Raw genomic sequence first — 25,942 nt, 5'->3', positions numbered from 1 at the left:
GAAGAAAATATCACAATGGCTTGGGCATAAACAAATTCTAAAACATGATTTAGATTCTTTAAACAAGTATTGGAGTAGGGTATTGGCAAACTGTCTCTGGCTGACATGAAAAAAATATTTTAAAGCAGTACACAAAGTTAATATTGACATGAACATGAGAGAAATGAGGTTTAAGCTACCTCACCATTCCTTTATTGATGATGTTAAAAGATATATAAAGGTTAATTCTCCCACTTGTCCTAAATGTAAGCTTGAACAGGATACTTTGGTTCATAGAAGATAATCCATTTCAGGGAAGTACTACTGGTTGTTGCTTCCTTGCCAGGGCATGGTCTTGCTTAAAGATTGTCAGCTCTAGAGAGAACACAGCTTGAGCTTCACAAGTGAGTTTTTCTCTGCAGTATCAAGTGTGGAAAAAAAAACAAAAACTAGACTGTGGGGGATCAATGTCATAGAGCAGGAAAGTGGCCAGTTTGAAAGCCCCCATTGTATACTAAAAGCTGGGGTCCATACTAGCACTGGCAAACTATGGATTTAAATTATTCAAATTAAAAAGGGGTGTAGAACATGGTTGTGTCTCCATTTTGTTGCCTTGTATTCCTAGGACCTGCAAGTTTGTAATATATATGTATATGCCAAAATAAATTGCAAGTTTAAAAAAAAAATAGGCAGAGATTTTTTTTTTCAGTGTTAATTTAATCGTACAAATATTCATTTATACATTAAGGAACAGCTTCCTTTTGCTGTTTTTTTTTTTGTGTTTTTGTTTTTTTTTTAATATTTCCCCAAATGTGCTATCATAGAACTTCTCTCAGACCCAACACAGCACTCTGCTCACTGCACATGCACTCCTCCCACCATAATAATGACAGGCAGCAGCACCAACCACACACACACACACAGGAAAGGAGAAAAAAAAACAAACACATCCCGACAAACTGAAAGCAAGGCGCAGGGACAGCGTGCAATTTCCAGCATCAGCGAATCACATCTGAAAGCTTCCCTTTACGGACCAAGGCCATTGTTCCTAAGCAGCTCTACGGCCCGGTGGAAGCCTGCTGTCAACAGTGCCCTGCTCTGGCATGCATACCTAACTTCACCTTTCCCCACCATGACACAGCTGCTAGCCCAGAGGATTCATGCTTCATCCTCTTACATCCGACTCCCTCAGGCTCCTGAGTAGGACCTGCCATTTACTGCATCATCCAATCGTTCCTGCACTGTAGAAACAGAATAGAGAGTGGGTTCATTCTAGAGATGCGGCATTTCCAGAAATGTTCACCAAATGTTCCGTACTAGTCTCGAGAGGGCTGGGGAGGTTCACTGCCTTCCACAAGTTAGTTTTTCCCTCCCACGGACCTTCAGCATTTATATTCATTTAATCTTCTCTGAGCAATCCCTCAGCTCTAGAAAGAACACAGCTTGAGCTTCACAAGTGAGTTTTTCTCTGCAGTATCAAGTGTGAAAAAAAACAAGACTGTGGGGATCAATGTCATAGAGCAGGAAAGTGGCCAGTTTCAAAGCCCCCATTGTTTACAGTTATTAGCAACTAATTAACACATGAACCACCATAACCCCCCCCCCCCTTTAAAAAAAAAAAATAAGAGCATGAGCTGGCATTCAGTGCAAAGGGAAGAGTCACAAGGGGTAGAGGGAGCGTTGTGGGTCCATGCATAGCAGTGTCTGCTACAATATATTGCATGACCAATGATAACATGAAAAACTGATGCTCAGAACTCGCCCTATGATGGGTTTGGCTCTTGGCATCTCCAGTGTTTTGTTTTTTTTCACCCAGAAATTTCTTCCTGCTCCTATGGACCTCCAGCTACAGCAGAAACAGGACTGAAATCCTAGCACCATGAACTTTCATTTGCCACTGCCCAGGGATTACCTCTCCCCACCCCCCTTCCTGAACCTGTAATCATAGGCCCTGAACCTGGTCACTAGGGATTACCACTGAGCGATAGCCACGACTCCCTTCTCTCCCCCCCCCCGCAGCATCCCCCGGAGACAGGAAGTCCCAACTTAAGGATCGAACCCGAGGCCTCCCGCACACACCGGGCCATCTCCGGTATTTGACCGTGACAAGCTGGTCGTGGTAATAGTGTAAAGCACACATCTTTCTCACAGTCAGGCCAGAAACAGAAGTGGGAGGTGCAGTGCCCTCTCGGATGGCTCAGAGGCGGAGGGGAGTACACACACAGGCTGAGAATGTTCCAGCCATCAAAGGCAGCCCACTTTCCCCAGACAGCAAGTATAGGCTTATCCTGTTTGAGTGGGAGCAAAGCATAGGGGCAAAGGTCACTGTAGAAACCTGCTGCAAAGCCCTGGCTTCAAGGAGTGAGTCTCACCCTCCTCCCTCTCTCAGTCACTGGAAACCACCCGTAGGAGAGTTTGTGAGTGGCTCAGTTAGGACCACATCCCTTTTACTAGGTTAGGTCAGGATATAATCAGTGTTTACTGGGCACCAGCACAGTAGGCCGATACTAAACTGGCTCCTACAGCCACGAGCTGTCAGTGCAAAACAATGGGAGCTTAAGGGCTGTCTCAGGTTTCTTTTCTCGCAAGCAAGGCAAAGTGAAGCAAAACCAACCTGACATCAAACAAAAGCAAGTCTGGTAAGAGGTTAAGCACTACTGCCAGTGATGGGGTAATATAGGGAAGCTTTCAGCTGCCTGTGCTCAGCAGATTGAGGTCAAAAACTTCCAGACTGAGGGTCTCCTGCTCATGGAGAAGTTGCTAGGCCTAGCTTAAGTTCCTTGCTTTCCCAGACTGGATTTGACTGGCGTTTCCACCATGCTCTCCCCCTCTGTATTGTTCCCAGACAGAATGTTTTTCTCTCTTCTAAACTTAAACTGATTGAAACTGAACTAATGAACAAAGAAAGGGGACACGATCCATGCAAAATACCACTTCTTAACAAGAGAAATAGCAGAGTGACCAAAGAAAAGCATGCCCCCCCGCCTCCAAGCCAGCAGTCACAGTACTGGCAGACAGCTGCACAGAGACCAGCGATGTCCACAATATATGAGATATAGAAAAAGAATGCTTTTGCACCACACACAACATGAACACGTGTCTAATCTTTATGTGGCCAGGACTAGCTTCAGCTACTCCACTGAACCCTAAAAGAGGACAGAGCCAGAGCTAGAGGGCACAGTCACACAAGTGCTCATGGCTGACACACTGCTATTACACAACAGGGAGAGGAGACATGCAATAAAGGTGTGCACTATCCTATCTTTGGCAGTCACTCTAGTCCGAGACGGGCAAGGAGCAAGAGATCTCCACACACACCTATCTTTGGCAGACAGCATTTCCCCTCTCTCTCTCCCCCCCCTTCCTCCTACCTCAAACAATTCACAGGCTAAGAGAAGACATTTCCCCACCAGACAGACATTGACAGGCAAGTCCTACAGTTTCAAAAGGTCTGCACCATGACATCCATCAATTCCTTTCACCCTCAGACATTCTGCCTGGTCTCTGCAGCCTCAGACATGTAGCTGGGAAGTTCCTTCTATGGCTCATCCATGGCTGCACAATATTTCATTTTAAAATAAAGTTGTTCCATCTGTGGACTAAAAAATATTTTTGAAAGCGAACACAACAGGTGCTAACACATGTCCTCTATCCGTTACAAATGTCACAGTCCTTACGTCTGAGCTTCTTCAGGCTGTGCCACAAAAGCTGCATCAGGCGGAATGAGATCAGATTGGTTCACAAAGCATGAGATCGTAGCCAGCACACAGAGATTGGATCTAGCAAGTCCAAGGTCACTGCTGACCTTCTTGCAAACATAGCTAAACAATTTCAAGAATCGAAAAATAATAAATGGCTTCAAATGAGAGCAGGTGAATATCAGGCCTTGACCTACCTCTGAAATCTTGTGGTGGACACAGTGAACTCATCTATATTGGCACATCAGGTTATTAAAATGAGAGGTGGTTAAAGGCAAATGCACGTACACATATACGGCTTTCTCCAAATAAAGGGGTATTATTTTTCTCTTAACATTTTGCCTGGTTTTGCTCTCAAGATGCTTTTGTATTTGGTATTTGTGTGCATCACCAGCTCTCTACCCGTTCCTGATGGCAATGAGAAAAATGCCTCATCTTTGCAAATAAAATGTCACTTAAGGAGTGCTCAAGCATCAGTAGAAGCAAAGGACGGCAAAAATAGTTTCCCGTCAGTAAAACAAGCAATTTTTCTATTGGTGGGTAGGGTTGTGCATTCGTTACATCTGTTTCAGCAGGTACCCGCGTACCTCGCCGACCTTCTAGTACCTGCGGGAAACGGAGAGCATTTTTAATAATGAGATGTACGCACACTCTCCGTGTTCCCGCGGGTACCAGAAAGTCAGCGAGGTACACAGGTACTGCCGAAACAGATGTAACAAATGCAGTGTCCTACTGGTGCGGGGAATGAAAGGGGGTTAAACAGGAGCTCACTACATATGGTCCTTTAGAGGCATCTGTGCCAGTTCTATTCTAGGTGACCCATGCTTTGTTTACCAATTCAACTACGATCTTCTGCAGCTGTAGAAAGGAAACGCCTTGAGAAGCTCCTGATGCATTTCCCCTGCTTGGAACATCTCCAGACAGTGACCCGGTTGCCTGATGATGCTTTAGCCACATACAGGGCCTTTCACTGCAGTAAGGGACTGTTAAAAAAAAAAAAATATATAGATATATATTTCACTAAAAAAATAGGCATGGAAGCTGCAGAACAAGCCACACACAAATATCTCATTGTCACAAACTGATGTGTTTCAATATAAATTCTTTAAAAGGCGCTCACTTCTATAAACCCTACTGGGGCTGATCTTGAGATGGGACATCACACCCAGATGCAACTGAACATAGGAGGGGAAATGGAGGGAGGGGCACTTTTGATTCCACAGACAGTAATCTGTAGGAAACAGAGATGCTTCAAACCTGTAGGCCAGAGGGGGTGGGTGTGTGTGGGGGGGGAATTGTGCAAATCAGAAATGAAAACCCTACGTGAATCTTACGAGCATGACATTAAGGGAGAAAACTGAACAAGTTAATTTCTTTATTACAAAGGTGGGCAAATAAAAGCTAGAGAACAGTGATGTCTTCAACCCCTCCTCCCCCTCCCCCCGACCCCCTGCAGGGGTGCCAACCCCACCACCCCCATCCAAAAAAAGTCTAAAACCTCAGCGAGCGCTACAACCAATCGATGTGATTAAAATTCTGCCAGTCAGAGCATCGAGAGAACCCATTCCCCTCCCACCCCAGCGAAAAACCCGCTCATCGCGCCTCCCGAAGGAACCGGAGGCGTCGTGAATGCGGCTCTCTCCCCCTACAAGCACCAAACCAGCCTCCAATAAGAAAAATAAAAAACTACATGCTGTCCCTTTCAAATAGTAAGAATACCAATCAATCAACAAAAAAAACAAACAATGACCATGACCTCAAACTACAATCGCTCTGTAAGGAAAAAAAAAGAAGAAAGGTGGGTTTTGTTTCTTTTAAAGATGGCTTTTTTTTTTTTTTCTTTCTCTCTGGTTTGTTTTAATTCTTCAACTACCTTAATTATCTGTGACTTAAAAAAAAAAAATAGTGTGTGTTTGTGTTATGCTCTTCCTGATAACAATTCAATGGCACACGCCAGTAACGCAACATTCACGCATGCAGGCTTTGTTTTTCCCCCGATACAACCAGTTTCCAATCGTTCAGGCTTTTTTTTGTTTTTTTGTTTTGTGGTTTTTTTTTTTTGTTTTTTTTGCACGGTTTCATTTTCATTTCTCCTCTTCTTTTTCTTCCTCCTCCTCCTCCTCCTCTTTCCCCAGAATGTGGAGGCTGAAAGGGATCTGTGCCGCATTATCAAAGATATCACAGGAACCAACCCTCCCCCCAGAACTCCTCGGCAGAGGCCCCCTCCCCCTCCTCCTTCCCCCCTCCCCCCCCCGGCCCAGATTCTCAGTCTCGGTTATAATGCTCTTCTTGCCAATACCCATTTTAAGACTGTCCAAAGGGATAAGCGCCATGGAAACTCTGCAAGAAATGGAAAGGAAAAAGGAGAAAAATAAATTAGACCTTGAGAATCCAGCGGACGGCATGTTTAATGGGCCTGGATCTGCTTTAAGGATTTACAGTACGAGGTCTAGATTCCAGGCAACTCATTCCAATTGCTTGCAATGCTTTTGAAAGGGGAAGTACCATCAAGTTTAGGTATAATGTTGGCTTAACTGGGATCTACCTTTCTACAATTCTGCATACTTTATGCATATCTGATTTGCCAAAAAAAGTGTTTTTCCTGTTCCTGGTGAGCCGACATCTTTGTTTCTTGTTCCTTACTTCCCACAGCAATGGTTGCTAGATAAAAATGCTGTCAGTCAGTGCTCTGGAAAGTTCATGGACATATGTGTATTTTGGCTCCATTGGGGAAGTCTCCTACAGGAAACTGGGAGTAGAAACATAGAAATGACGGCAGAAAAAGACCAATTGGCCCATCCAGTCCAGCTGCCCAGCAAGCTCCCACACTCATTTTCCCATACTTATCTGTTTCATCGACCACCAAGTTCAGGGCCCTTGTTGGCAACTGTTTGATTTGAATTTCCTGCCACCCCCTGCCGTTGATGCAGAGAGTAATGTTGAAGTATGCATGAGGCAGGCAGCAGGGCCAGTCTCAGGGGAAAGATTTAGCAGTAGCAATAGCTAAGAAGGCTGTGAATGGTAGGTCCCTTTTCTACAGTGGCAGAAGGCTGGGAGAGGACTAGAGGAGCAGCAGCACTGGCACATTGGGTGTGTGGAGCCCCCAATGACAGGCATCAGTAGTGACTGCATGCAGGGGAAAGGCCTTGAGGAGCAGTGGCTAGAGGAGGGAAGGCCCAAGGAACAGCACCTTGAAATGGTGAAGAGGAGGGGGAGAGAAGCAGTGATACTGGCATCATGGAGAGATGCCAGTAGTGGCTGAAGGATGATATACCAAGGAGCAGTGGTAGTGGTGGTTGAAAGAGAGCCTTGAGAAGCAGTGGCTAGGGTGGGGTGAAGGTGGGGGAGAGAGGAGCAAGAGACAACGAGAACTGACAGTCTTGGTTGGGGGTGGGGAAAGGAGCTATGGAGCAGTAGCAAGAGATGTGTGGGTTGTAGCATGACATGCAGTAGGAGCACTAAAACACTGCAGCTCTCAGGCTGCAGAAGAAAAAGCACACTGATGTTACAGAGGTGCATTGTGGGATACATCCTAGTACTAGCAGAGAGAAGGTGCTGCCTATGTTGTGTAGCACTATAGAAATGTTTAGTAGTAGCAGTAGAAGAAAGCAAGGAAAATATCCTATTTGTATCTAATGAGGTAAGTAACACAATGGGGAAAATCTATACTGATGGTAATTCCACTTTAGTTTTGACTTCCAGTTCAAATAGACATCTCCTGCACCATGCTTAAATATATTGATCCCCATGTATTAGATTACAACTCTGAGAAAAGTATTAAGAAGAACCTGTTAGCCTCCTGTGAGGGTAAACAACAAGTTTGCTTACCACAAATGGTGTATTCTGTAGATAGCAGGATGAACTAACTATTACATGTGGGTGACATCACCGAACAGATTAATCTCTCCTAGCTAGTAGAGCTTTGAGCTCTACTGGGCATGTACGAGAGTTCCCACGTGGGTGTTGCATCACAAGCCTCCTCAGTCAGTATCAGATTCAAGCTATGTAGTCAGCTCTCCAGGGAGGTGGGTGGGTATTCATGACTAAATTCATCCTGCTAGCTAAGGAAAACACCATTTACAGTAGGTAAACTTGTTTTTTCCCGTCAATAGTCAAGCCTAATTAGCCATTACATGTGAGGAATCCTAAGCTAAGGGCTGCAGCAGTAAGATATAGCCTGCAGTTTGGAAACTCTGCACGCAGAACACCGTCCTCAAATTAAGTAACCTCAAGGAGAGGCTATGCAGTGGTCAAAAGGTGGGACCCGCCAGAAAACTAAAAACCAGATTAAGACTCTACAAGAGCACCGGCAACTGCAAGAGGGAATGAAGATGCTTCACCCTTTTCAAGAACCGGGTCAGATCCAGATGAGTCAACAATGGTTCACCATTCACCTGACCTTGGAAACAGGCAAAAGCCAAGCCCTTAATCAACATGTCTAGAAAAAAAATCCAAAATAAGAAGGATCTTAACCTAACGAGGATGTACTCCTCGTTCCTCACACCAAGCCTCAAACACTCGCCAAACCCAAACATAGGCTAAAGGAAGAGGAGAACTTTTGTGTTCGAAGCAAGGTAGATTCACAGCAGTGGAATATTCATGTTTCAGCGACTGAGCCCTCTCAAGGACCATACCCGTAAGACAAAATAGAGTCAGATCAAGAAGAATAGGCACCTGCCATAGCAGATCCCTGTGGACTGGTAATCAGAGAGAAGAGTCCACCAGGAGCCTCCGCAGATCTGCGTACCACGGGCTCCTGGGCCAATCTGGTGCCACAAGAAGCAACAACTCTGTGTATCTCTTGGTCCTCTGAATCATTCCGCTCAACATGGGCCATAGGGAAAAGGCATATAAAAGCTTGCCTTCCGGCCACTCCTGCATGAGTGGCCAAAAACTTCAGATCTCTCCTGCGACTGAAGAAGCGAGGAACCTTTGCACTGTCTGATGTCATCAGCAAGTCTAGAAATGAGAGGCCCCAGCAGCCTACTATGAGATGGAATGCTTCGTTTTGACAATTCCCATTCTCCTGGATCCATACACTGTCTGCTGAGAAAGTCAGCTCATACATTGTCATTTCCTGCAATGTGTGAAGTTGAGATCTCCTGAAGATGTACTTTCGCCCATTCCATGAGTTGGGCTATTTCCTGTGATACTTGCTGGCTCTTGGTTCCTCCCTGACGATTGATGTAAGCCACAGTTGTCGTGTGTCTGACATCATTCGGACCGCTCAACCCTGCAAGTGTTCGACAAATTGAAAGTATGCCAACTGAATGGCACAGGCTGACAGCTGACATGCTCCAGAGAGACTCCTCAATACTCCAGCGCCTCTGCACTAATGCTCCCGACAGTGAGCCCCCCAACCTGGAGGCTCGCATCCATCATGAGTACTAGCCAGTTCATTGTTCGTAGAGGAACGCCCTTCCTTAGATGATCCGCTTGCAACTACCACTGCAGTTGGATGCTGATCTGAACCAGTAACTGAAGCCGTATCAAATAGTCCTGAGACTGTGGACTTTAAAGTGCAAGCAGTGTGCGATGACAAAGAGGCATATGCACCCTTGCCCATGGAACCACATCTAGCGTGGCTGCCATCAACTCGAACACCTGTAGATAAATCCACACCATCTGGTGTATTGTTTCTGTCAATAGTCACACCTGTGCCATCAGTTTCTGAATGCAGATCTCTAGCAGGAACACCCTGCCTTGCTTCATGTCGAAATGAACACCAAGATACTCCAGTGTCTGGGATGGCTTCAGATTGCTCGTCCAAGTTCACCACCCAACTTGGTTCGTGTAGCAAGGAGATAATCTTGCGCGAGACCTGAAGACTCTCTTTTAAGCTCTTGGTCAGAATTAGCAGTCGTCTAAGTACGGATGGCCAGAATGCCATCCTCTCTCAACACTGCTGCTACCACCACCATGATCTTGGAGAAAGTTCTGGGCACGGTGGCCAAACTGAAGGGTAGTGCTCAAAACTGATAATGTCGCTCCAAAACAGCGAAATGCAGAAAACCATTGATGCTCTAGATGGATGGGAAAATACAGATATGCCTCTGACAAACCCAGAGATGTAAGAAACTCCCCCGACTGTACTGCCATTATCAGCGAGCGTAAGGTTTCCACGTAGAAATGAGTCATTCGCAAATGACAGTTAACTCCCTTGAGATCTAGAATGGGGCAAAAGAAGCGAAATAAGTGGAATATCCGCCAATATTTTCTTGTGACATGGACAGTAGGCTCAAAGCCCGCAGGCTGAGTGAGGAGCCTTGTCAATGTACACTCCACTGCCTGTCTCTTTTACAGAGAAATGCAGGGAGACACCATGAAAATTTCCCGAGGGATGCTGAGAAAGTCCAGAACATAGCTGTCTCTTATCACCTCCAGAACCCACTGATCTGATGTGATCTCGACCCACCTCAGATAAAAAAAGAGAGGCAAGTGACCTCTATTTTCTGTTCCCCAGGGTGGGTCAGCAAACTCTCATTGAGGGGATTGGGGAGGCACCACCACTTGATACTGTACCCCGTCTGGGCTGCCTGAGACGAAGGACTGAGACCTACCCAAGGTCGAGCCCTCTGATAAGCCGCTCCTCTGTAGGGTTGAAACTGTTTGAAATCCCTAGCACGACCTCTCATGCCAAACGAGTTCAGCGCCTGCTTTTTATCCTCTGCTGAGAAACCTGGGACTCGCCCCACTTATTGGCCATTTTTTTCCAACTCACCCCCCAAAATAAGAATGATCCTTTAAACGTCAATTTCCTAAGATTAGACTTTGAAATTGTATCGGCTGGCCAATTCCTCAGCCAATGCTACCCCTCTGGCAGAAGTGCAGACCAGGTCGCTGCCCACAACCACCAAAAGGCAGCTATCAGTGCCATCACTGCCTTGGAATTTAAACCAGACTCATCAATTTCCTGTGAGAGAAGCAAGCAAGAGCGAGCCACCAGGGAGCAGAAAGAGGCTATCTGCAAATTTATTGCCACAGCCTCAAAGGCCTGCTTAAGGATAGCCTTAATTCTCCTATCCTGCGCATCCTTCAATGCCGCTCCCTCCTTCAAAAGGGATAGTCGTCTGGTTGGTGACAGCACATACCAGCGCATCTACTTTTGGAAGCGCACTAGGGAGTTGCACGTCCACCATCTGCTGAAGACTGAGAATACTGGCGGTATATATACCGTGACATCAGCTTTGCTACATCTCCATATGCTGATAGATGTGCATAACTCGCTGGTCGTGAATTAACCTGTCTGAATGCTAAGAAAGAAAAAAATTATCTGGAGAGACAGAGTACATGTTTGTGCTTGTGCTCGCACAAAAAATATCAGAGGCGGCTCATGAGGCAACACACATATGGGAACTCCCACACATGCTCAATAAAGGTCAAAGCTCTACTAGTTAGTAAAGATGAGTCCATTTCGTGCTGCCGGATGATGTCACCCACAAGTAATGGCTAAGTCAACCCGATTATCAATGGAAAAGCAACAGAATATGACAGATGATTCATTGAAAACATAGCCAACAAACTTAAAATTTCTTTAGAGTAACATGAACAGTTTGACATTTTTTCTAGGCTGCATCTTTTCATTGTTCTCTCACTATGCTGAAATCTTTCAGAAAATCTGAGTCATGTGCTCCTGCTCTCTTTTGATCAGTACTGCCAGTCCAGTACCATGGAGCCAGGCCCCAACTTATAAGAAAGGGTTAACAAGTCTTGGACCTCACATTCATGCACTACTGGAACAGGCTGCTCGTTGGGATGGGCAAAGGAACAATACCATGAACGACAAGCCCAGAGACTTTCCAGCTCAAAGGCACACACCTGATTTATGAGCCTGTGCAGCAGGTCAGCATATACCTGTCCAAGTGCCTCTTAGGGCTCACAATTCTTCACCTGCCCAGGAACATGGCACACACACCTGCTGAGACTTCTGGAAGTTCACTGTCACCTGTTTTTTCCAGTTACCTCTTTCTGCTCATATATACAGAACAGTCCTAGAAAAATACTTGTGCAGGTTCATAACTGTAGCTTCACAGATAAAGTGCATACACCTGTCCCAAGGGCACAACTTAACTAATTAAGTGGCTCTGAGGGTTTATAATTCCTTCTCTAACAAGCATATCATCTCTTACCGAAAACAGGTTTTATAATCCTCTACCAGATTTTTACAGTTACACAGTCGGTTCAGTAAAACCCAGAGATCCGTCAAGTTCAACCTGCCTGCCCATGCTCTCTCCATCTGCACACGGTTCTGCAGCGTCTGAGGATTCCCTATCCCCTAGCAGTCCCAGTACATCTCATGCAGGTCATTGGGTACATCGGGAGTCCATTTAGCCCACGATGCACAAAGACTCCAGAGATAGATGCTGTGCAGGGATAAATTGCTATCACGTTTTGAGATACTCTATTTTTGGGATTCCTTCAGTATAGCTTCATGTCTATTACATGCCATCTTTAGATTTTTTAAACAAATACAGCATCAAAGCAAGTCCTGGCACAAGCAGCCAAAGGAGTTCACATCTGGGATACTATTAGACTCCTTTTCTCTACCATTCTGTGTTCTGAGCATAAGCAATCATACGCCGGCAGCGCATGCTCTTCACCAGTAAAGCAATCATACGCCGGCAGCGCATGCTCTTCACCAGTAAAGCAATCATACGCCGGCAGCGCATGCTCTTCACCAGTAAAGCAATCATACGCCGGCAGCGCATGCTCTTCACCAGTAAAGCAATCATACGCCGGCAGCGCATGCTCTTCACCAGTAAAGCAATCATACGCCGACAGCGCATGCTCTTCACCAGTAAAGCAATCATACGCCGACAGCGCATGCTCTTCACCAGTAAAGCAATCATACGCCGACAGCGCATGCTCTTCACCAGTAAAGCAATCATACGCCGACAGCGCATGCTCTTCACCAGTAAAGCAATCATACACCGACAGCGCATGCTATTCACCAGTAAAGCAATCATACGCCGGCAGCGCATGCTATTCACCAGTAAAGCAATCATACGCCGACAGCGCATGCTCTTCACCAGTAAAGCAATCATACACCGACAGCGCATGCTATTCACCAGTAAAGTAATCATACGCCGGCAGCGCATGCTATTCACCAGTAAAGTAATCATACGCCGACAGCGCATGCTATTCACCAGTAAAGCAATCATACACCGACAGCGCATGCTCTTCACCAGTAAAGCAATCATACGCCGACAGCGCATGCTATTCACCAGTAAAGCAATCATACACCGACAGCGCATGCTATTCACCAGTAAAGTAATCATACGCTGGCAGCGCATGCTATTCATCAGTAAAGCAAGGTGCAGGAAAGCACTGCTATTGTCTTTTCGGTATAGTTGATTCTAATAATTTAAATTTAGAGCAGCAGGCTGCAAAACCAGGGGAACCAGGGTTCAAACCCCACTGCCGATCCTTCTGACTTCACCTCCCTCATTGCCTCAGGTACAAACATAGGGGCCGATGCAAAACTGTGCGCTAGCAGCTGCGCTCAGCTTGACGCATGTCCATAACCCCCAATCACCGTCCAAATCACCGTGTAGCTAATAGTGCTCATCACATGCAAATTCATGCAGATGAGGCTATGAGATAATCCCCGTCATCCAATACATTTTCCACACGGCCAATGCGCCCTTGCAATGCAGCAAATTTTACGCCAGCCTCGGTATGCCACGCTCAGGGGCGCCATTTTAAAAAAAGAAAATTCCTGCTTTCTGTGATTCCTCCTAATAGTATCATCAGGATACTAAGTAGGAGGAAGCAAATAAAGCAGTATTTAGTTTTTTTTTAAAAAAAAAAGTTTTTGGAAAAAAAAAATTTCTAGTCGCCCAATACACACACAAGATACATGGTCCTGGCTGTTTTGTCTTGTGCGTGCCCATGCCAGCAGCAGCAGAAAATGGATGCCGGCAGATCGAGCATCTGTTTTCCCAACCCGCTCGACAGCCGCCTCTCCTGTGGGCCGATGCGGAGGAGGTGCTAGGGACGCACATTTTTCCATAGGGCCTCCTTTTCAGCACGACCCCTCGTTTAAACATCGCATCGCGCTCCCAGGAGAGGTGGCTGGGGGCGCGTTAGGAAAACGGCCCGTTTTCTGAGCCCTCTGGGGGATAGGGAAATACTGACAGTACCTGAACACAAAAAAAAAAAACCCAAATGCAGAGAAGGGCACACCTTGCTGTGCCCTCCCTATTTGATCAGCAGCACGTGGAACCAGGTCAAACAGCAGCCCGCCAATTAGCTGGTGCCCTCGTTAACGGCTACATGGCAGCAGCCACCACTTGCACCTGAAAATTCATCCCCACCCGCCTCCTGCAGCAACTCGGGGGGGCCGACCCTGCCGCAAGGGTTAGAAAACGGTGCTGCAACTCCGCAGCCCCTCTACACAAATATTCATGTACTCGCAGAAACGTTTGCTCTTATTGCAAGTCCACATTTGCAAACGTATTCCTTTATTCTTCACCCCATTCTGTGTACTTTTACAATCCAATTTTCTCACTTTTGCTGTTTGGCTTGTTTTTTTTTTACCTCCCCTCTGCCTCTCTCCTTTACACAACTGTACCTACTCCCCCCATTCGCTCCTTTTCATACTGTTTTCATCCCATGCCTCCATCTTTCTCCTCCAATAATCACTCCTCTTTCATCCCATTCGTTTTTCTTCCTCCCATTCAAGTCGTTCAAATCCTTCCCCACTCATCTCTCCATTTTATTCCCATCCCCACTCAATGCTTTTGGACTCTCCTACTCTCATCCCTCTCCATCCCGCTCATATGATTCCAGCCTGACAAGCCTTTCCCCAGCACTGCCAGCCCCCCAAACCCACCAGGCTCAGGATCCTTTGAGCCAAGGGCTACACAGCAGAAGCAGCTACTGTCAGCACCATGTGGCAGATTGAGAGAAACAAGAAATACAGGGAGAGTTCAGCTTCAGGAGGAAGTAAGGAAAAAAAGAAAAAGCAAGTGCTGGTTTGGCTGGGATAAGGAAAGAAGACAAGACACAGGGGCCTGGCTGGAGGGGGAAAATGGAGTTCAGAATAATAGCAGTAAGCCACTAAAACAAAACGCTGACTGGGCAGGAATGAATATGGCAGTGTGACCTGGCTTGGGATGGATGGCGGGTTTAGTTTAAGGAGGGGAAAAAAGGTTGCAGCCCCCAGCTCACGCAACATCGCGATTCTGCAGGGAAGGCCAAATTATGCAGCAATTGCCGTGACACTGCAAGAAGTCAGGGGGCCTGGACGTGCCCTCTCCCTGATATGAAATATCTCAGAAGTATACAAGGCAGCTGGTATTTATTACAATTCTTACTCCCAATTTGGTGCTTTTGAAATCCCTGAACCTCTTGGCGCGGCCGTGTTGACAGGGGTCACTGTGACTTTGCCCACACTGGATCTTCCAGAACAGAGCTGCTCCCAGCGTCATCAGCGGAGCAGCACAATATTTAACTGACAGGAAGTGGCTGCGATTATTTGCTGTGTGTAATTCTGAAATACCACTCGGTACTCAACAGGTAGAGCTGTCTTTTGAAGCCAACATTAAACCTGACAGCATGTCAAACAGAAACACCGCATTTCATTATAACTCACGTCAGGCCTGATATAATAAGGTATGCAGTTTTACCTGCAGTTGTGTGCAAACTGTACTCCTCATGCAGCAAGATTTGGGCCCAAAAAATATGCGCATACAACTGTGTGTATTGCTTAGCGTCCATGCAATGGAAATCCAATGCTAATGAAGTCCTCAGCTATTACTGCCCAGTGCAGATAGGTGCACTGGCTTAACTCAGGTCTTCTTTTTTATGAGTACGACCCGGGCTGTATGGACACATCTACAGCCGGGGGGTATATGAAAACAGTACACAGTTGCTCATTTTAACTCAGGTCTTCTTAGCACTTCAAAATTTATTCCTGGTCAGAGATGGGGCAAGCTTTCCAGCGCTAGTGTGAGTCTACAGGCAGAAGCTGGAGTTCTGGTACCAGGACCTGTAGTCAGGATTTTGTGTGTATGAAACATGCTTTGTCCACATAAAACATGATTTGCTGTATGCCAAGCCTTTTTTTGCACACATTTTCCAGTTTGTGCACATTTATTAACTACTGATGCATTAGCATACCATTAGCTTACTGCATTGGGAGTTAAAAAAAAAATAAAAAATTAGCCTGTGTGTTAAAACGGTGCTGAAAGTCAGCTCACAGTTTAACACCAAGCTTATTACATTGACCCCATTATGAGTTAATGCTTTTAAAAGGTATGCTCCCGATTATTTCAGACATCTCGTAGTTGGTGCACACTTTTCAGAAAACAAAAGTTGGCAGCTTTATTTAGTAGTATCTTTGCTGATAGGTGATACCCAACATTTTAAAACAGATTGGAAACTGCTCATTTTGAAAAAGTTGGCTAAGCAACTTATGAACATAAGAACATGCCATACTGGGTCAGACCAAGGGTCCATCAAGCCCAGCATCCTGTTTCCAACAGTGGCCAATCCAGGCCATAAGAACCTGGCAAGTACCCAAAAACTAAGGCCGGGATTTTCCACTCTCACAGAGAATGGCAGTAACGGGGGGCTGCCAATCGCAGCTTCTTCCATTTCTCCAGTACGAAGGATGCACTGAGCTCCCTCGTCCTGCTGCAGACACCCAGCACTTGTACTCTTCCTGCAATGCTGCTGGGAGTACCGCCAGAACAGAGCACGTGGCAGGAGCTGCATGAGGAAGCAGCACGGACAAGGAAGAAGAGTCAAACGAGAGAGAAACAAATGGGAAAGAGATGCAAGAGAGAGATGGGAGGAGAAGCAGAGTACAGCCAGTAGCACACTAACGAAAAGAAACTGGGTACTGGTAATATGAGTGTCCGGCACAGCAGCAACTAGGCCTGACTGCGCAAAGTACAGGATTACAAATATTTGAAACAGGTGCAGGAAGGAACTAAGATGGCTGCCACCTGCATGTCATGTGTCCTAAGTTTTAAAGGGGCTTTTAGTTTTGCTATTTTACTTCAATATCTTGCCTCTAGGGAAGAAAAGAAATGGGAAGACTAGGAATTTCCTCAGTCTTATACTCCCCTAGAGCAGACTTCCATCGCCAACTTTATGACTCAACGCACTCCAGTGAATGTGTTGGATGGGTCATTCGATGGTTCCAAGATGGAAACTGTCATCTAGCCTGACTGCACTCAGTCCTGATGTCAGCAAGGTTTCCCTGCCTCCAAAGAGGGAACTCTGGAGTGTATATGGGTCAGGCCCTGGATGTTTGTGGAAGCCATCCAGGGAGCCGTGCATTGGTGGGTATCTCTGGCCTCTCTTCCCTGCCGACGGCAGAGACTGCCATGTGGGGGAGTCTGGTGCATTGAATGGCATTGACCAATAGAGGGTACTACTGAGATCTAGCACACTGAAAGGAGAGGGGCAGGGATTACCTTGGGAGCTTGAGGTTATGGTGCATCCTAGGAGTTAGTGCAGGAATCCTCTCATGAAACCTGTGGTCATCATTCTAGACTATTCTTGTCAGCTATTGCTACACTGGAGAAGTCAATGTACAACTTGTCTCATGATTTCAATTCTGTTGAGCTACTGGAAGATTCAAGAAAAGCAAGGTGAAATTTGGCCAACATTCACAGCAATTATCTGAAGCAGAAGAGAATATTAAAGCACTGCAGCAAGGACACTGTGCTGATCAAAACTCTTGGATTTTACAGAGGAAATTAAAAGCCACTGAAAATCGAGCTCATGGTCTCCAGATCATTTTTTCCAGAGCTTCCACCATATCCGCTGGGGACATGTTTAAATGATGTCTGGATATTTCTGCACAAGGAATTCTCCCAGTTAATAGGGTTTACTACTTCCTCCAGGGTAAGAGGAGATCCCCAGACACAGCCGAGAAGGGTTGCAGTATATCCAAAGTCTGCCGGATGCCTTGGATTTAACTGGTTTTTTTTGGAACTGCTGTTTTGCGGAAAAGGTGAAAACAGTTACTCTTCTGGTAACTTTGGTTTTCGTACAAGATAACAATAGTGTGTTTTTTTTCATGATAAACTTTTTTAGGGGTTTAAAAACTGTTACTCACAATGTACCAGAGAACACACAGTTGTGCTGTAAAGAATTTACTGTCTTGCGATCCTTGGTTACCTCTTTAGGTGCTCAAGATGTTTTTAAGATACCAGATAAATGTTTGATTACTTATCTCGGGACAAGATAGGGTTTTCTATGATCTTAGGCAGCTGAAAGATTTGTTCAGAGTCTAAACACTGAGAACAATAGGGACCTCTTGTAACACGTAGGGTCTCGGGAGCACTTTGACAAGTCGGGTAATTTGCTATGCTTGTTCCACCCCCCACCCCTCCTATAGAAGGCTAATGTGATTATAGACTTTTTTTGTTCTTTTCTCTCTTTAATTTTTTTTTTTTTTTACTTCCTTTACAATTATCTGTGCGTTTCATGTCTTTCCTTGCAAGCTCGTCTTGCATGTAGTTACTTCTGCCTTCCTCACACTTGCTCCAAAACGGTCATCCGCTCCTACGGTGGGTTCCCATGCAGCAGTTACTGCTTCCCAAAAGCCCTGGCCCAAGTGCATGTAGCTATGATTGCATCAGCACGCGATGCTACTACAACATGGCAGCCTGTAACTGCAGTGGGAGCTGAGAGACAGGGTTCAGCGCCCAGCACCGAGGGCCTCCTCATGAGCTTTTGACTAAGGAGATCCATACTTTTCTACCACAGCCTCACACAACATGCAACTCTTCTCCGCTGCTTTCCTACTACCCCTCGCCCATCTACGTTCTACTGGGTCCTCTCCACTCCCCCAGTTCCTGCACACTCCACCCCTCCTTCTCCCCTCCCCTCCGGTCACTCACCTTACTGTATGTCACTACTGATAAGTTGTTTGAGTGACTGGTGGGTGAGAGATTTACAGAGTTTTGAGTCAGTCCATTCTGATCTTGTTCAGTTTGGTCAGGAGCAGACGCCCATGTGTTTTTGCCAATGGTGCCCAGCTCGGCCCCCCCAGGGTCCTTTAAAGGGCTGTCTTCCAGCTGCCTGTTCTTCTGCGGAGAGGCGAAAGGGTTAAAGTCTCCTTCCACTTTGCGGTGCGGCTGTGTGTTGAACTCCGTCTCGAAGGATGACAGCTGCTGCGTTACTCCTAAAAGTCCTCCAACCTCAACGCTGAGGATCACCCAGATAACATCTGCAAGAGAGGAAGACACGAGAGATGAAATCACGTCAGAAAACATTCAAGCAAGACAGTGCTCCACATATCAAGGTACACTGAGGAAATTTGACCACAACACTCCAATAATGAGAAAATTACATTGGTTGCCATTACATTTGAATTCAATTTAAACTGATACTTACGATCCATAAGCAACATGTTAGCGCCCCAAAAGGAAAAACTGATCAATTAAAAACCATTTTCATTTAATTGGTCCTACATTATGGAACAGATTACCGCAACAGATATGCTGTGAGTCTGATGTGAGAATATTTCCAAAACAGCTTAAAACTTTTCTTTTCAACATGGCTTTAAATTAAAGTGCTGTAGGTTTTAAATGGTTTTATTGAATTATGTTTTATGTTATTTTAAGTAAACTGACTGCATTTTATGAATGTTTTTCTGTATTCCCCCCCACCACACCCCCGAACATTTATGGAGGAGGTGGAAGATAAAACCATGTAAATAAATAAGTAATCAGGGCCGGTGCAAGGGAATTAGGTACCCTAGGCACCTTATGCCTTGCACCGCTAACACCCCCCCCCGGCTCCGCCCCTCCTTCCTCCAAGGGCGGGGACCACATGCCACTGCTCCCCCACACCCCCCCCCCAAATTTAAATAAAATAACCCCCCTCCACAAAAACCCCTGGTGGTCGGCTGCCACTAGCTAAAATGGAGCCATGGCCTTTAGCCCTTACCATGTGACAAGGGCTACTGGATCCATTGGGCAGCCTCTGTCACATGGCAGGGCAATGGATGACCGGCGCCATTTTAGTTTTGATAGTGGTGGGGGGAGGAGGAGTGGAAAAGGAATTGGATTCAGATGACAACCAACACGGCCCCTGACATTTACAGTCTGGGGTACTGATACAGAGACATAAGGGAAAAAAGCACAGGACGGCTTCTAAGGCCAAGTCCATAAGCAAAGCAGGTCAGCACTGTCTGAATTTTCAGGAAGGCTCCTCACCCAGTAAAAATGTTGCTAACAGCGAATTTTTTTATGGGTTATCATAAGGCTTGGGCCTGACTGCACGGAGCGGAAGTTGCTATCCTTAAGAGAAACATGGGGGTGACCAGCACGGCGCGGCTGTTACTACCAGAAGAAGCTCGCTGGGCAGAATGGATGGACCAGTTGGTCCTTTCCTGCCATTATTACTATGTTACTATGTATGTCCTCAGTACAGAGGTGGGCTTAGGCATGAGATGTCAGGATGTAGAAGACGTTAATACGTTGTAATGCATTGCTGGTGTCATGCGATGGAAAGAAATACAGGGACAGGTCCAATGTAGGCAGGCAAAAAGATGAACAGGTTTTCATGTTTGCATTCCAGTTTGTTCTGCTCTTCTTTTTCCTTTACTGTATTTCTCCGACTTCCTTCTAGATTTATTTTTTAAAATTGTTTTCAATTTACCGCCTTTCACTCTTCCTCCCCCATTTCCTTCTCTCTTTTCCTCCCTCCCTAACAGAACTCCCTATGCACTACACAGTGAGCATAACGGCAGCCGAGAGACTCCCTGGCAAACTGGGGAGGCCAGAATTCTGCACCCTCCACCCACCCCTCTAGCCTGGAGCCAGAACAGCAGGGCTGCTTGCACCACCCCGACATTCTCTGGCCAAGCAGAATCGGGCATCATTCAGAAGAAAGGCCAAGGCAGAGGTACAAGTGCCCAGCCCAAGGGCATGCAGTCTGAGGTAACGGGAGATAAATGTGACCTGGGGTAGGTCACAAGCTGCCTCGGGGGAGAAGAAGTGGAATTTCACTGCTGGCCCCTTTGGTTCCCCATTTTACACCAACAACTAGGTCTCCTCTCCTTATTACTGGGGAAAATTGTTTTGATACACTGTTTTCAACCGGCATTTACCTATAAAAAAAAATGGCAACTGAACATTTTTCCCTTGCCCCCAACTCCTCTCTATGCTGGAAATAGAGTGCACCTTCTAAAATACTTGCAGGAATTTTATTTTGAACATTCCTTGTGTGTTTTACTTCTGCAAGACAATGAGTCATATTATTCTATTTTGGGTTTAAATTATGCAATCCACTAGGAGCATTGCTTTCTTTGGATTAATGAGTAATAAATACACTAAAAATAACATTTAAAAAAAAAATAAAATATATATATATATATATATATATACACACACAAGGTCCCATCCAAAGAATTTGCAAGAATGGTAATGAAACTTTTGAAAGAGACTGAGCTGAATTAAAAACAAGCAAGACTGAAGCAGACACATTATCTCCCTTTACCTTTAAAAGGAAGAATTAATGCCTTTCTGTTCAATGACTGTGCCCTGGAAAGTCACATGGAGCCAGCCCAGCAAAGATATACAAACTGTTGCGATTCGTTAATTAAAGGCAGCCTGCAATAATGGCCACTTAGGGGAAAGACTTTATGTTCTTGGCGCTACCGTTATTTTGGAAGAAGCCAAGTCTGCTGAAGACGGACCCTAGATTCTTTTCGCTAGGCTTCTGTGCCAGGACACAGATTGCTTTGGAAATTCTGTTGATGTGGGCAAAGAGCTTTTACAGCCAGAATCGAAGAGCTCCCCTAAGAGGAAGCTTGATGATACTTGTTCAACTTTGACACCGTCTCACTGAAACAATGGAGAGGGGCTGAGGGACTCTTAGAACTACAATAAGAAAACTGCATTGACAAAATTACTAATCTGGATACACTTTGACAGAACGATAAAGTGGGAAAACATCACTGCAATTAAACTTAAAACTGATAAAAAAACACATACCTAACTTTACAAATATTACAAGAGACTAGGAGAAGGAAGAAAAGACTTATGAAGCAGCAGAGAGTAACTGAGGTATTTCAAACCTATAGTCATGTAACCAGGTGGCAAAAAGGTAATCCTGAAATACTGCAGCGCTTAGGAGACGGTCCCTCAGGGCCACTTGCAACAGTCACATGACCCAAATGTGAATGCTCAGGATGCTTCTCTTAGGGAAATCCCAGTACATATATTAATAAAGGGGGCAATTTCAGATTCTCTGTTTATGACCAGATCTGCAATGTGACCACAGTTACCTGTGAACTCCGATGTTTGTTTTCGGTCAACACATGAGTGTTTCCTCAAACCCTCTGCCTGTAATTTCATGACTTTTCTTTCCTTGTGGAACGTGGCTCACGCTGAGCCTTGGCTGGGTTCCGCAATCAATCTGAGGCCCGATACAGGATTTGCAATTTTCTGATGGTAAAGTTTGCATTACATTTACGTCCTACTTTTTTGAACAACAGCCTGGAGTACAGCCCTGGCACACAGAGAGATGGTAAAAACAGCTGACCCTACATTGTGTTCTTCTGAAAAATGGGGTCCTGGACACTGGGAAATCTGAGAACCAGTGTCTGAAGTGTGCATAAAGACCTGAGGAACCTACCTGAAGCTAACTGAATGGAGGAATGGTGCCATCTCTTGAACAACTGTGTGTAATGCATTTTATCATAATAGGAGGCAATACTCGCCTTTCAAACCAGAAACGTTTTCAGACAGAATCTCAGGCCACATCACCAAAGCAGCTTTTTTTACCCCCAGTTTTAAAGCTTTAAATACAGCCAAACAAAACTCCTGAAGTCTCTAACAACAAATCAGCTATATGCAACCAAGATAATTGCCCTTATCACGGCACATTTTGAGGTCAGAGCACTGTTAGAACAGGTCTCAGCTGCCTCTGGATAGGCAGACTACCTAATTTAGGGATCTAAATTGCAACCACCACATTACTAAGGAAAGTAGCTATTAGCAGGGATGGAAAAACATAGTGAGAGCAAATTTCAAAGATGGGGGAGTCTGCAGCTACTATGCGTACAAGCTCCCCCGAACTCCTCAACTGGAGTAACCTGTGCACGCGGATTTACACGCACGCTACCTCCACCCCCCCGTACATGCAAAATTGAGATAGGTGCCTCCATTTTGCACATATTGCTTGGCAAATTTTCCAATGAGCCATTTATGCACAAAAGCCCAGACTTTATACACGTTAATTGCTTTCAAAATTTGACCTTAGAAAACTTGGGTACCAGGTAAAAGATTAAGGAGCCACGGCAAAACATTTTCTCTCACCTCTCTCTATTTTGCCTTTTTTACTTTTTAAAAAATAATTTTTATATTTTGGATTTCTTGAATTTTTGCTCTTTATTGACTTTCATTTTTTTCAGTTTTACCCTTTGTTTTGCTTTCTTGTCATTAGATTATTCTATTTTGTACAACTCTCTCCCCCCCCCATCCCCCCCCCCCCCCATCCCCACCCTGTGGCCTCTCTTCTGTGGGGGCAGGGCGCAGTCCCAGTTAGCAGCACTGGCACTACCCGTTAAAGGCCATTTATTGCACCCTCCTTACTGGGATCCCCTAAATTCCCTGCTATCTTTGTATCCTTCAGAAAACCATCATTCTGAGCCATGCGCTGCTGAGCGACTATCTGCTTTCCCCCGTCTAGTTTAGAAGCTGCAAAATCTCAGCCTGGTTCCACTCTGGTTAAGGCAGAGCCCATCCTTTTGGGAAAGGCCACCCTTTCCCCAAAATGATACCCAGTTCCTAACAAACCTAAAACCCTCTTCCTTGCACCATTGTCTCATCCACGCATTGAGATTCTGGAGCTCTGCCTGCCTCTGGGGTCCTGCATGTGGAACAGGGAGCATTTCAGAGAATGCTACCCTGGAGGTTCTGGATTTCATCTTTCTACCTAAAACCTAAATCTGCTTTCCAGAACCTCCCTCCTGCACTTTCTTATGTTGTTGGTACTCACATGCAGCAAGGCACCAAGCACCTCCCCCAGCACTATCTAAGGAGAAATTACTATTTACCTGATAATTTCCTTTTCTTTAATGAAGACAGGTTAATCCAACCAGTGAGTTATGCACCTCTACCAGCAGTTGGAGATGGAGCAAAGCGGTAATGCCTGGAAAAGGTGTACAAGGAGGACCACGTCGCAGCTTGGAAAATCTCGATGGGCGACAACAATCTAACCTCTGCCCATGACACTGCCTGAGCTCTAGTGGAATGAGCCCTCACCTGCTCAGCATCCACATACACAGTCGTGATAACCTCCTTAAATCCAGTGGGCTATTGTAGACCATGACACCGGCTCACCCTGTTTCCTCCCACCGTGGAGTATAAACAGCCGGTCTGTCTTTCTGAGAGATTTAGAAACCTCCAAATACCTCATGAATGCCGCTCGACATCCAAGGTCCGTAAAAGGCGATATTTATCCACATCTCTCACCCTGTCCAGAGTCAGCAAGGAAATTGATCGATTCAAGTGAAAATCCAACACTAGCTTCGGCAAAAAGGATGGAGCAGTTTACAGCTGCACCTCCCCCAGGGTCACTTGCAGAAATGGTTCCCGGCAAGACAAGGCTTGAGGTTCAGAAAAACTCTAAGCACAGAACAAATTGTCTTCAAAGTAAGTAACCTGAAGGGGTCGAAAGGTGGGACCCGCCAGAAAATCCAGAACCAGATTAAGACTCCACAATGGCACCGGGAACCGCAAGGGAGGACGAGGAGGCTTCACCCCTTTTAAGAACCAGATCTCATTTGGATGGGCCGACAAGGATTCACCATTTACCTGATCTTGGAAACAGGCAAGAGCCGCCACCGGTACCTTCAAGGAACTAAGGGCCAAACCTTGAATCAACCCATCCTGCAAAAAATCCAAAATAAGTGGGATCTTAACTGAACGAAGATGAACCCCTCATGCCAAGCCTCAAACATTCGCCAAACTCGAACAAAGGCTAAGGAAGTGGAGAACTTTCGTGGTCGATGCAAGGTGGAAATCACCATCACAGAATATCCACGCTTCAGCAACCAAGCCATCATTTTTCATTAGCTAAGTGTTATTTTTGTGTGTTCTTAATGTACCCAGCTCTGAATGTAAGAAGAGGGGAGTGCAATAAATGATCTTAAATAAATTAATTAATTAATCTCAAAGGCCATACCATAAGACAAAATCAAGTTGGATCTTTGTGAAGAATAGGCCCCTGCTGCAGCATATCCCAGTGGAAATGTAATTGGAGAGGAGAGTCCACCAGGAGCCTCTACAGATCTGCATACCATGGCCTCCTGGGCCAATCTGGCACTACTAGAAGCACCATCCCCGTGTATCCCTTGATCCTCCGAATCACTCTGCATATCATAGGCCATGGGGGATAGGCATATAAAACCTTGCCTTCCGGCCACTCCTGTACGAGGGCATTGATACTCAAAGACTTCAGATCTCTCCTGCAACTGAAGAACGAGAAAACTTTGAGTTGTGAGATGTTGCCAGCAAGTCTAGAAACGGGTGGCCCCAGTGGCCCACTATTAGCTCGAACACTTTGTTTGACAATTCCCATTCTCTTGGATCCAGACTATCTGCTGAGAAAGTTGGTTTATACATTGTCTTTTCTTGCAATGTGTGAGGCTGAGATATCCTATAGATGTACTTCTGCCCATTCCATGAGTTTGGCTGCTTCCTGTGATACTTGCTGGCTCTTGGTTCCTCCCTGATAACTGATGTAAGCCACTGTTGTCGCATTGCCTGATTATTTGGATCGCTCGACCCTGCAAGCGGTCGATGAATCGCGTGCATGCCAATCGAACAGCACCGGCTTCCAGCCGATTGATGCTCCAAAGAGACTCTTTTGTGCTCCAGTGCCCTGCGCTGTTAACTGACCAGTGAGACCCCCCCAAATCTGGAGGCTCGCATCTGTAGTGAGTAGTAGCCAGTTCAGTGTTCAAAGGGGAACATCCTTCTTTAGATGATCCACTTGCAACCACCACTGCAGTTGGATGCTGATCTCAACTGGTAAGTGAAGGTGTATCGAGTAGTCCTGTGGACTCCAACGTTCTAGCACCATGCATTGAAGAGGACACATATGCCCCCTTTCCCTCAGAACTACCTCTAGAGTGGCTGCCATCAACCTGAGCACCTGCAGGTAAGACTATATCATTGGGCATAATGTTTCTGTCAATAGCCGCACCTGCGATTCAGCACACCTTCATTGAGGGGGATGGAGACCTATCCAAAAAGTCAAGCCCTCTGAGAAGCCACTCCTCTGTAGGG

General features: G+C 45.7%; 1 protein-coding gene across 2 annotated transcripts in view; it reads right to left on the bottom strand.

Moving 5' to 3' along the window:
* Positions 1–714: 714 nt before the first annotated feature.
* Positions 715–25,942, bottom strand: part of ILRUN (inflammation and lipid regulator with UBA-like and NBR1-like domains) — a 56,106-nt gene continuing 30,878 nt past the window's right edge. The window contains exons 4-5 of one of the 2 annotated variants that reach the window (XM_029572822.1): positions 18,539–18,867; positions 715–4,660 (exon numbers count right to left, since the gene is read on the bottom strand). In XM_029572822.1, the coding sequence (XP_029428682.1) occupies positions 4,625–4,660; positions 18,539–18,867 (365 nt within the window). In that variant the 3' untranslated portion in view covers positions 715–4,624. Of the gene's footprint in view, positions 4,661–5,955; positions 6,018–18,538; positions 18,868–25,942 lie in introns of those variants that run through there. The other variant, XM_029572821.1, reaches the window with a different exon arrangement.

This window comes from Rhinatrema bivittatum, chromosome 12, assembly GCF_901001135.1.
Source record: "Rhinatrema bivittatum chromosome 12, aRhiBiv1.1, whole genome shotgun sequence".
NCBI lineage: Eukaryota > Metazoa > Chordata > Amphibia > Gymnophiona > Rhinatrematidae > Rhinatrema > Rhinatrema bivittatum.
The sequence above is the reverse complement of the archived record's forward strand: the minus strand, read 5'-3'. Positions and strand labels throughout refer to the sequence as shown.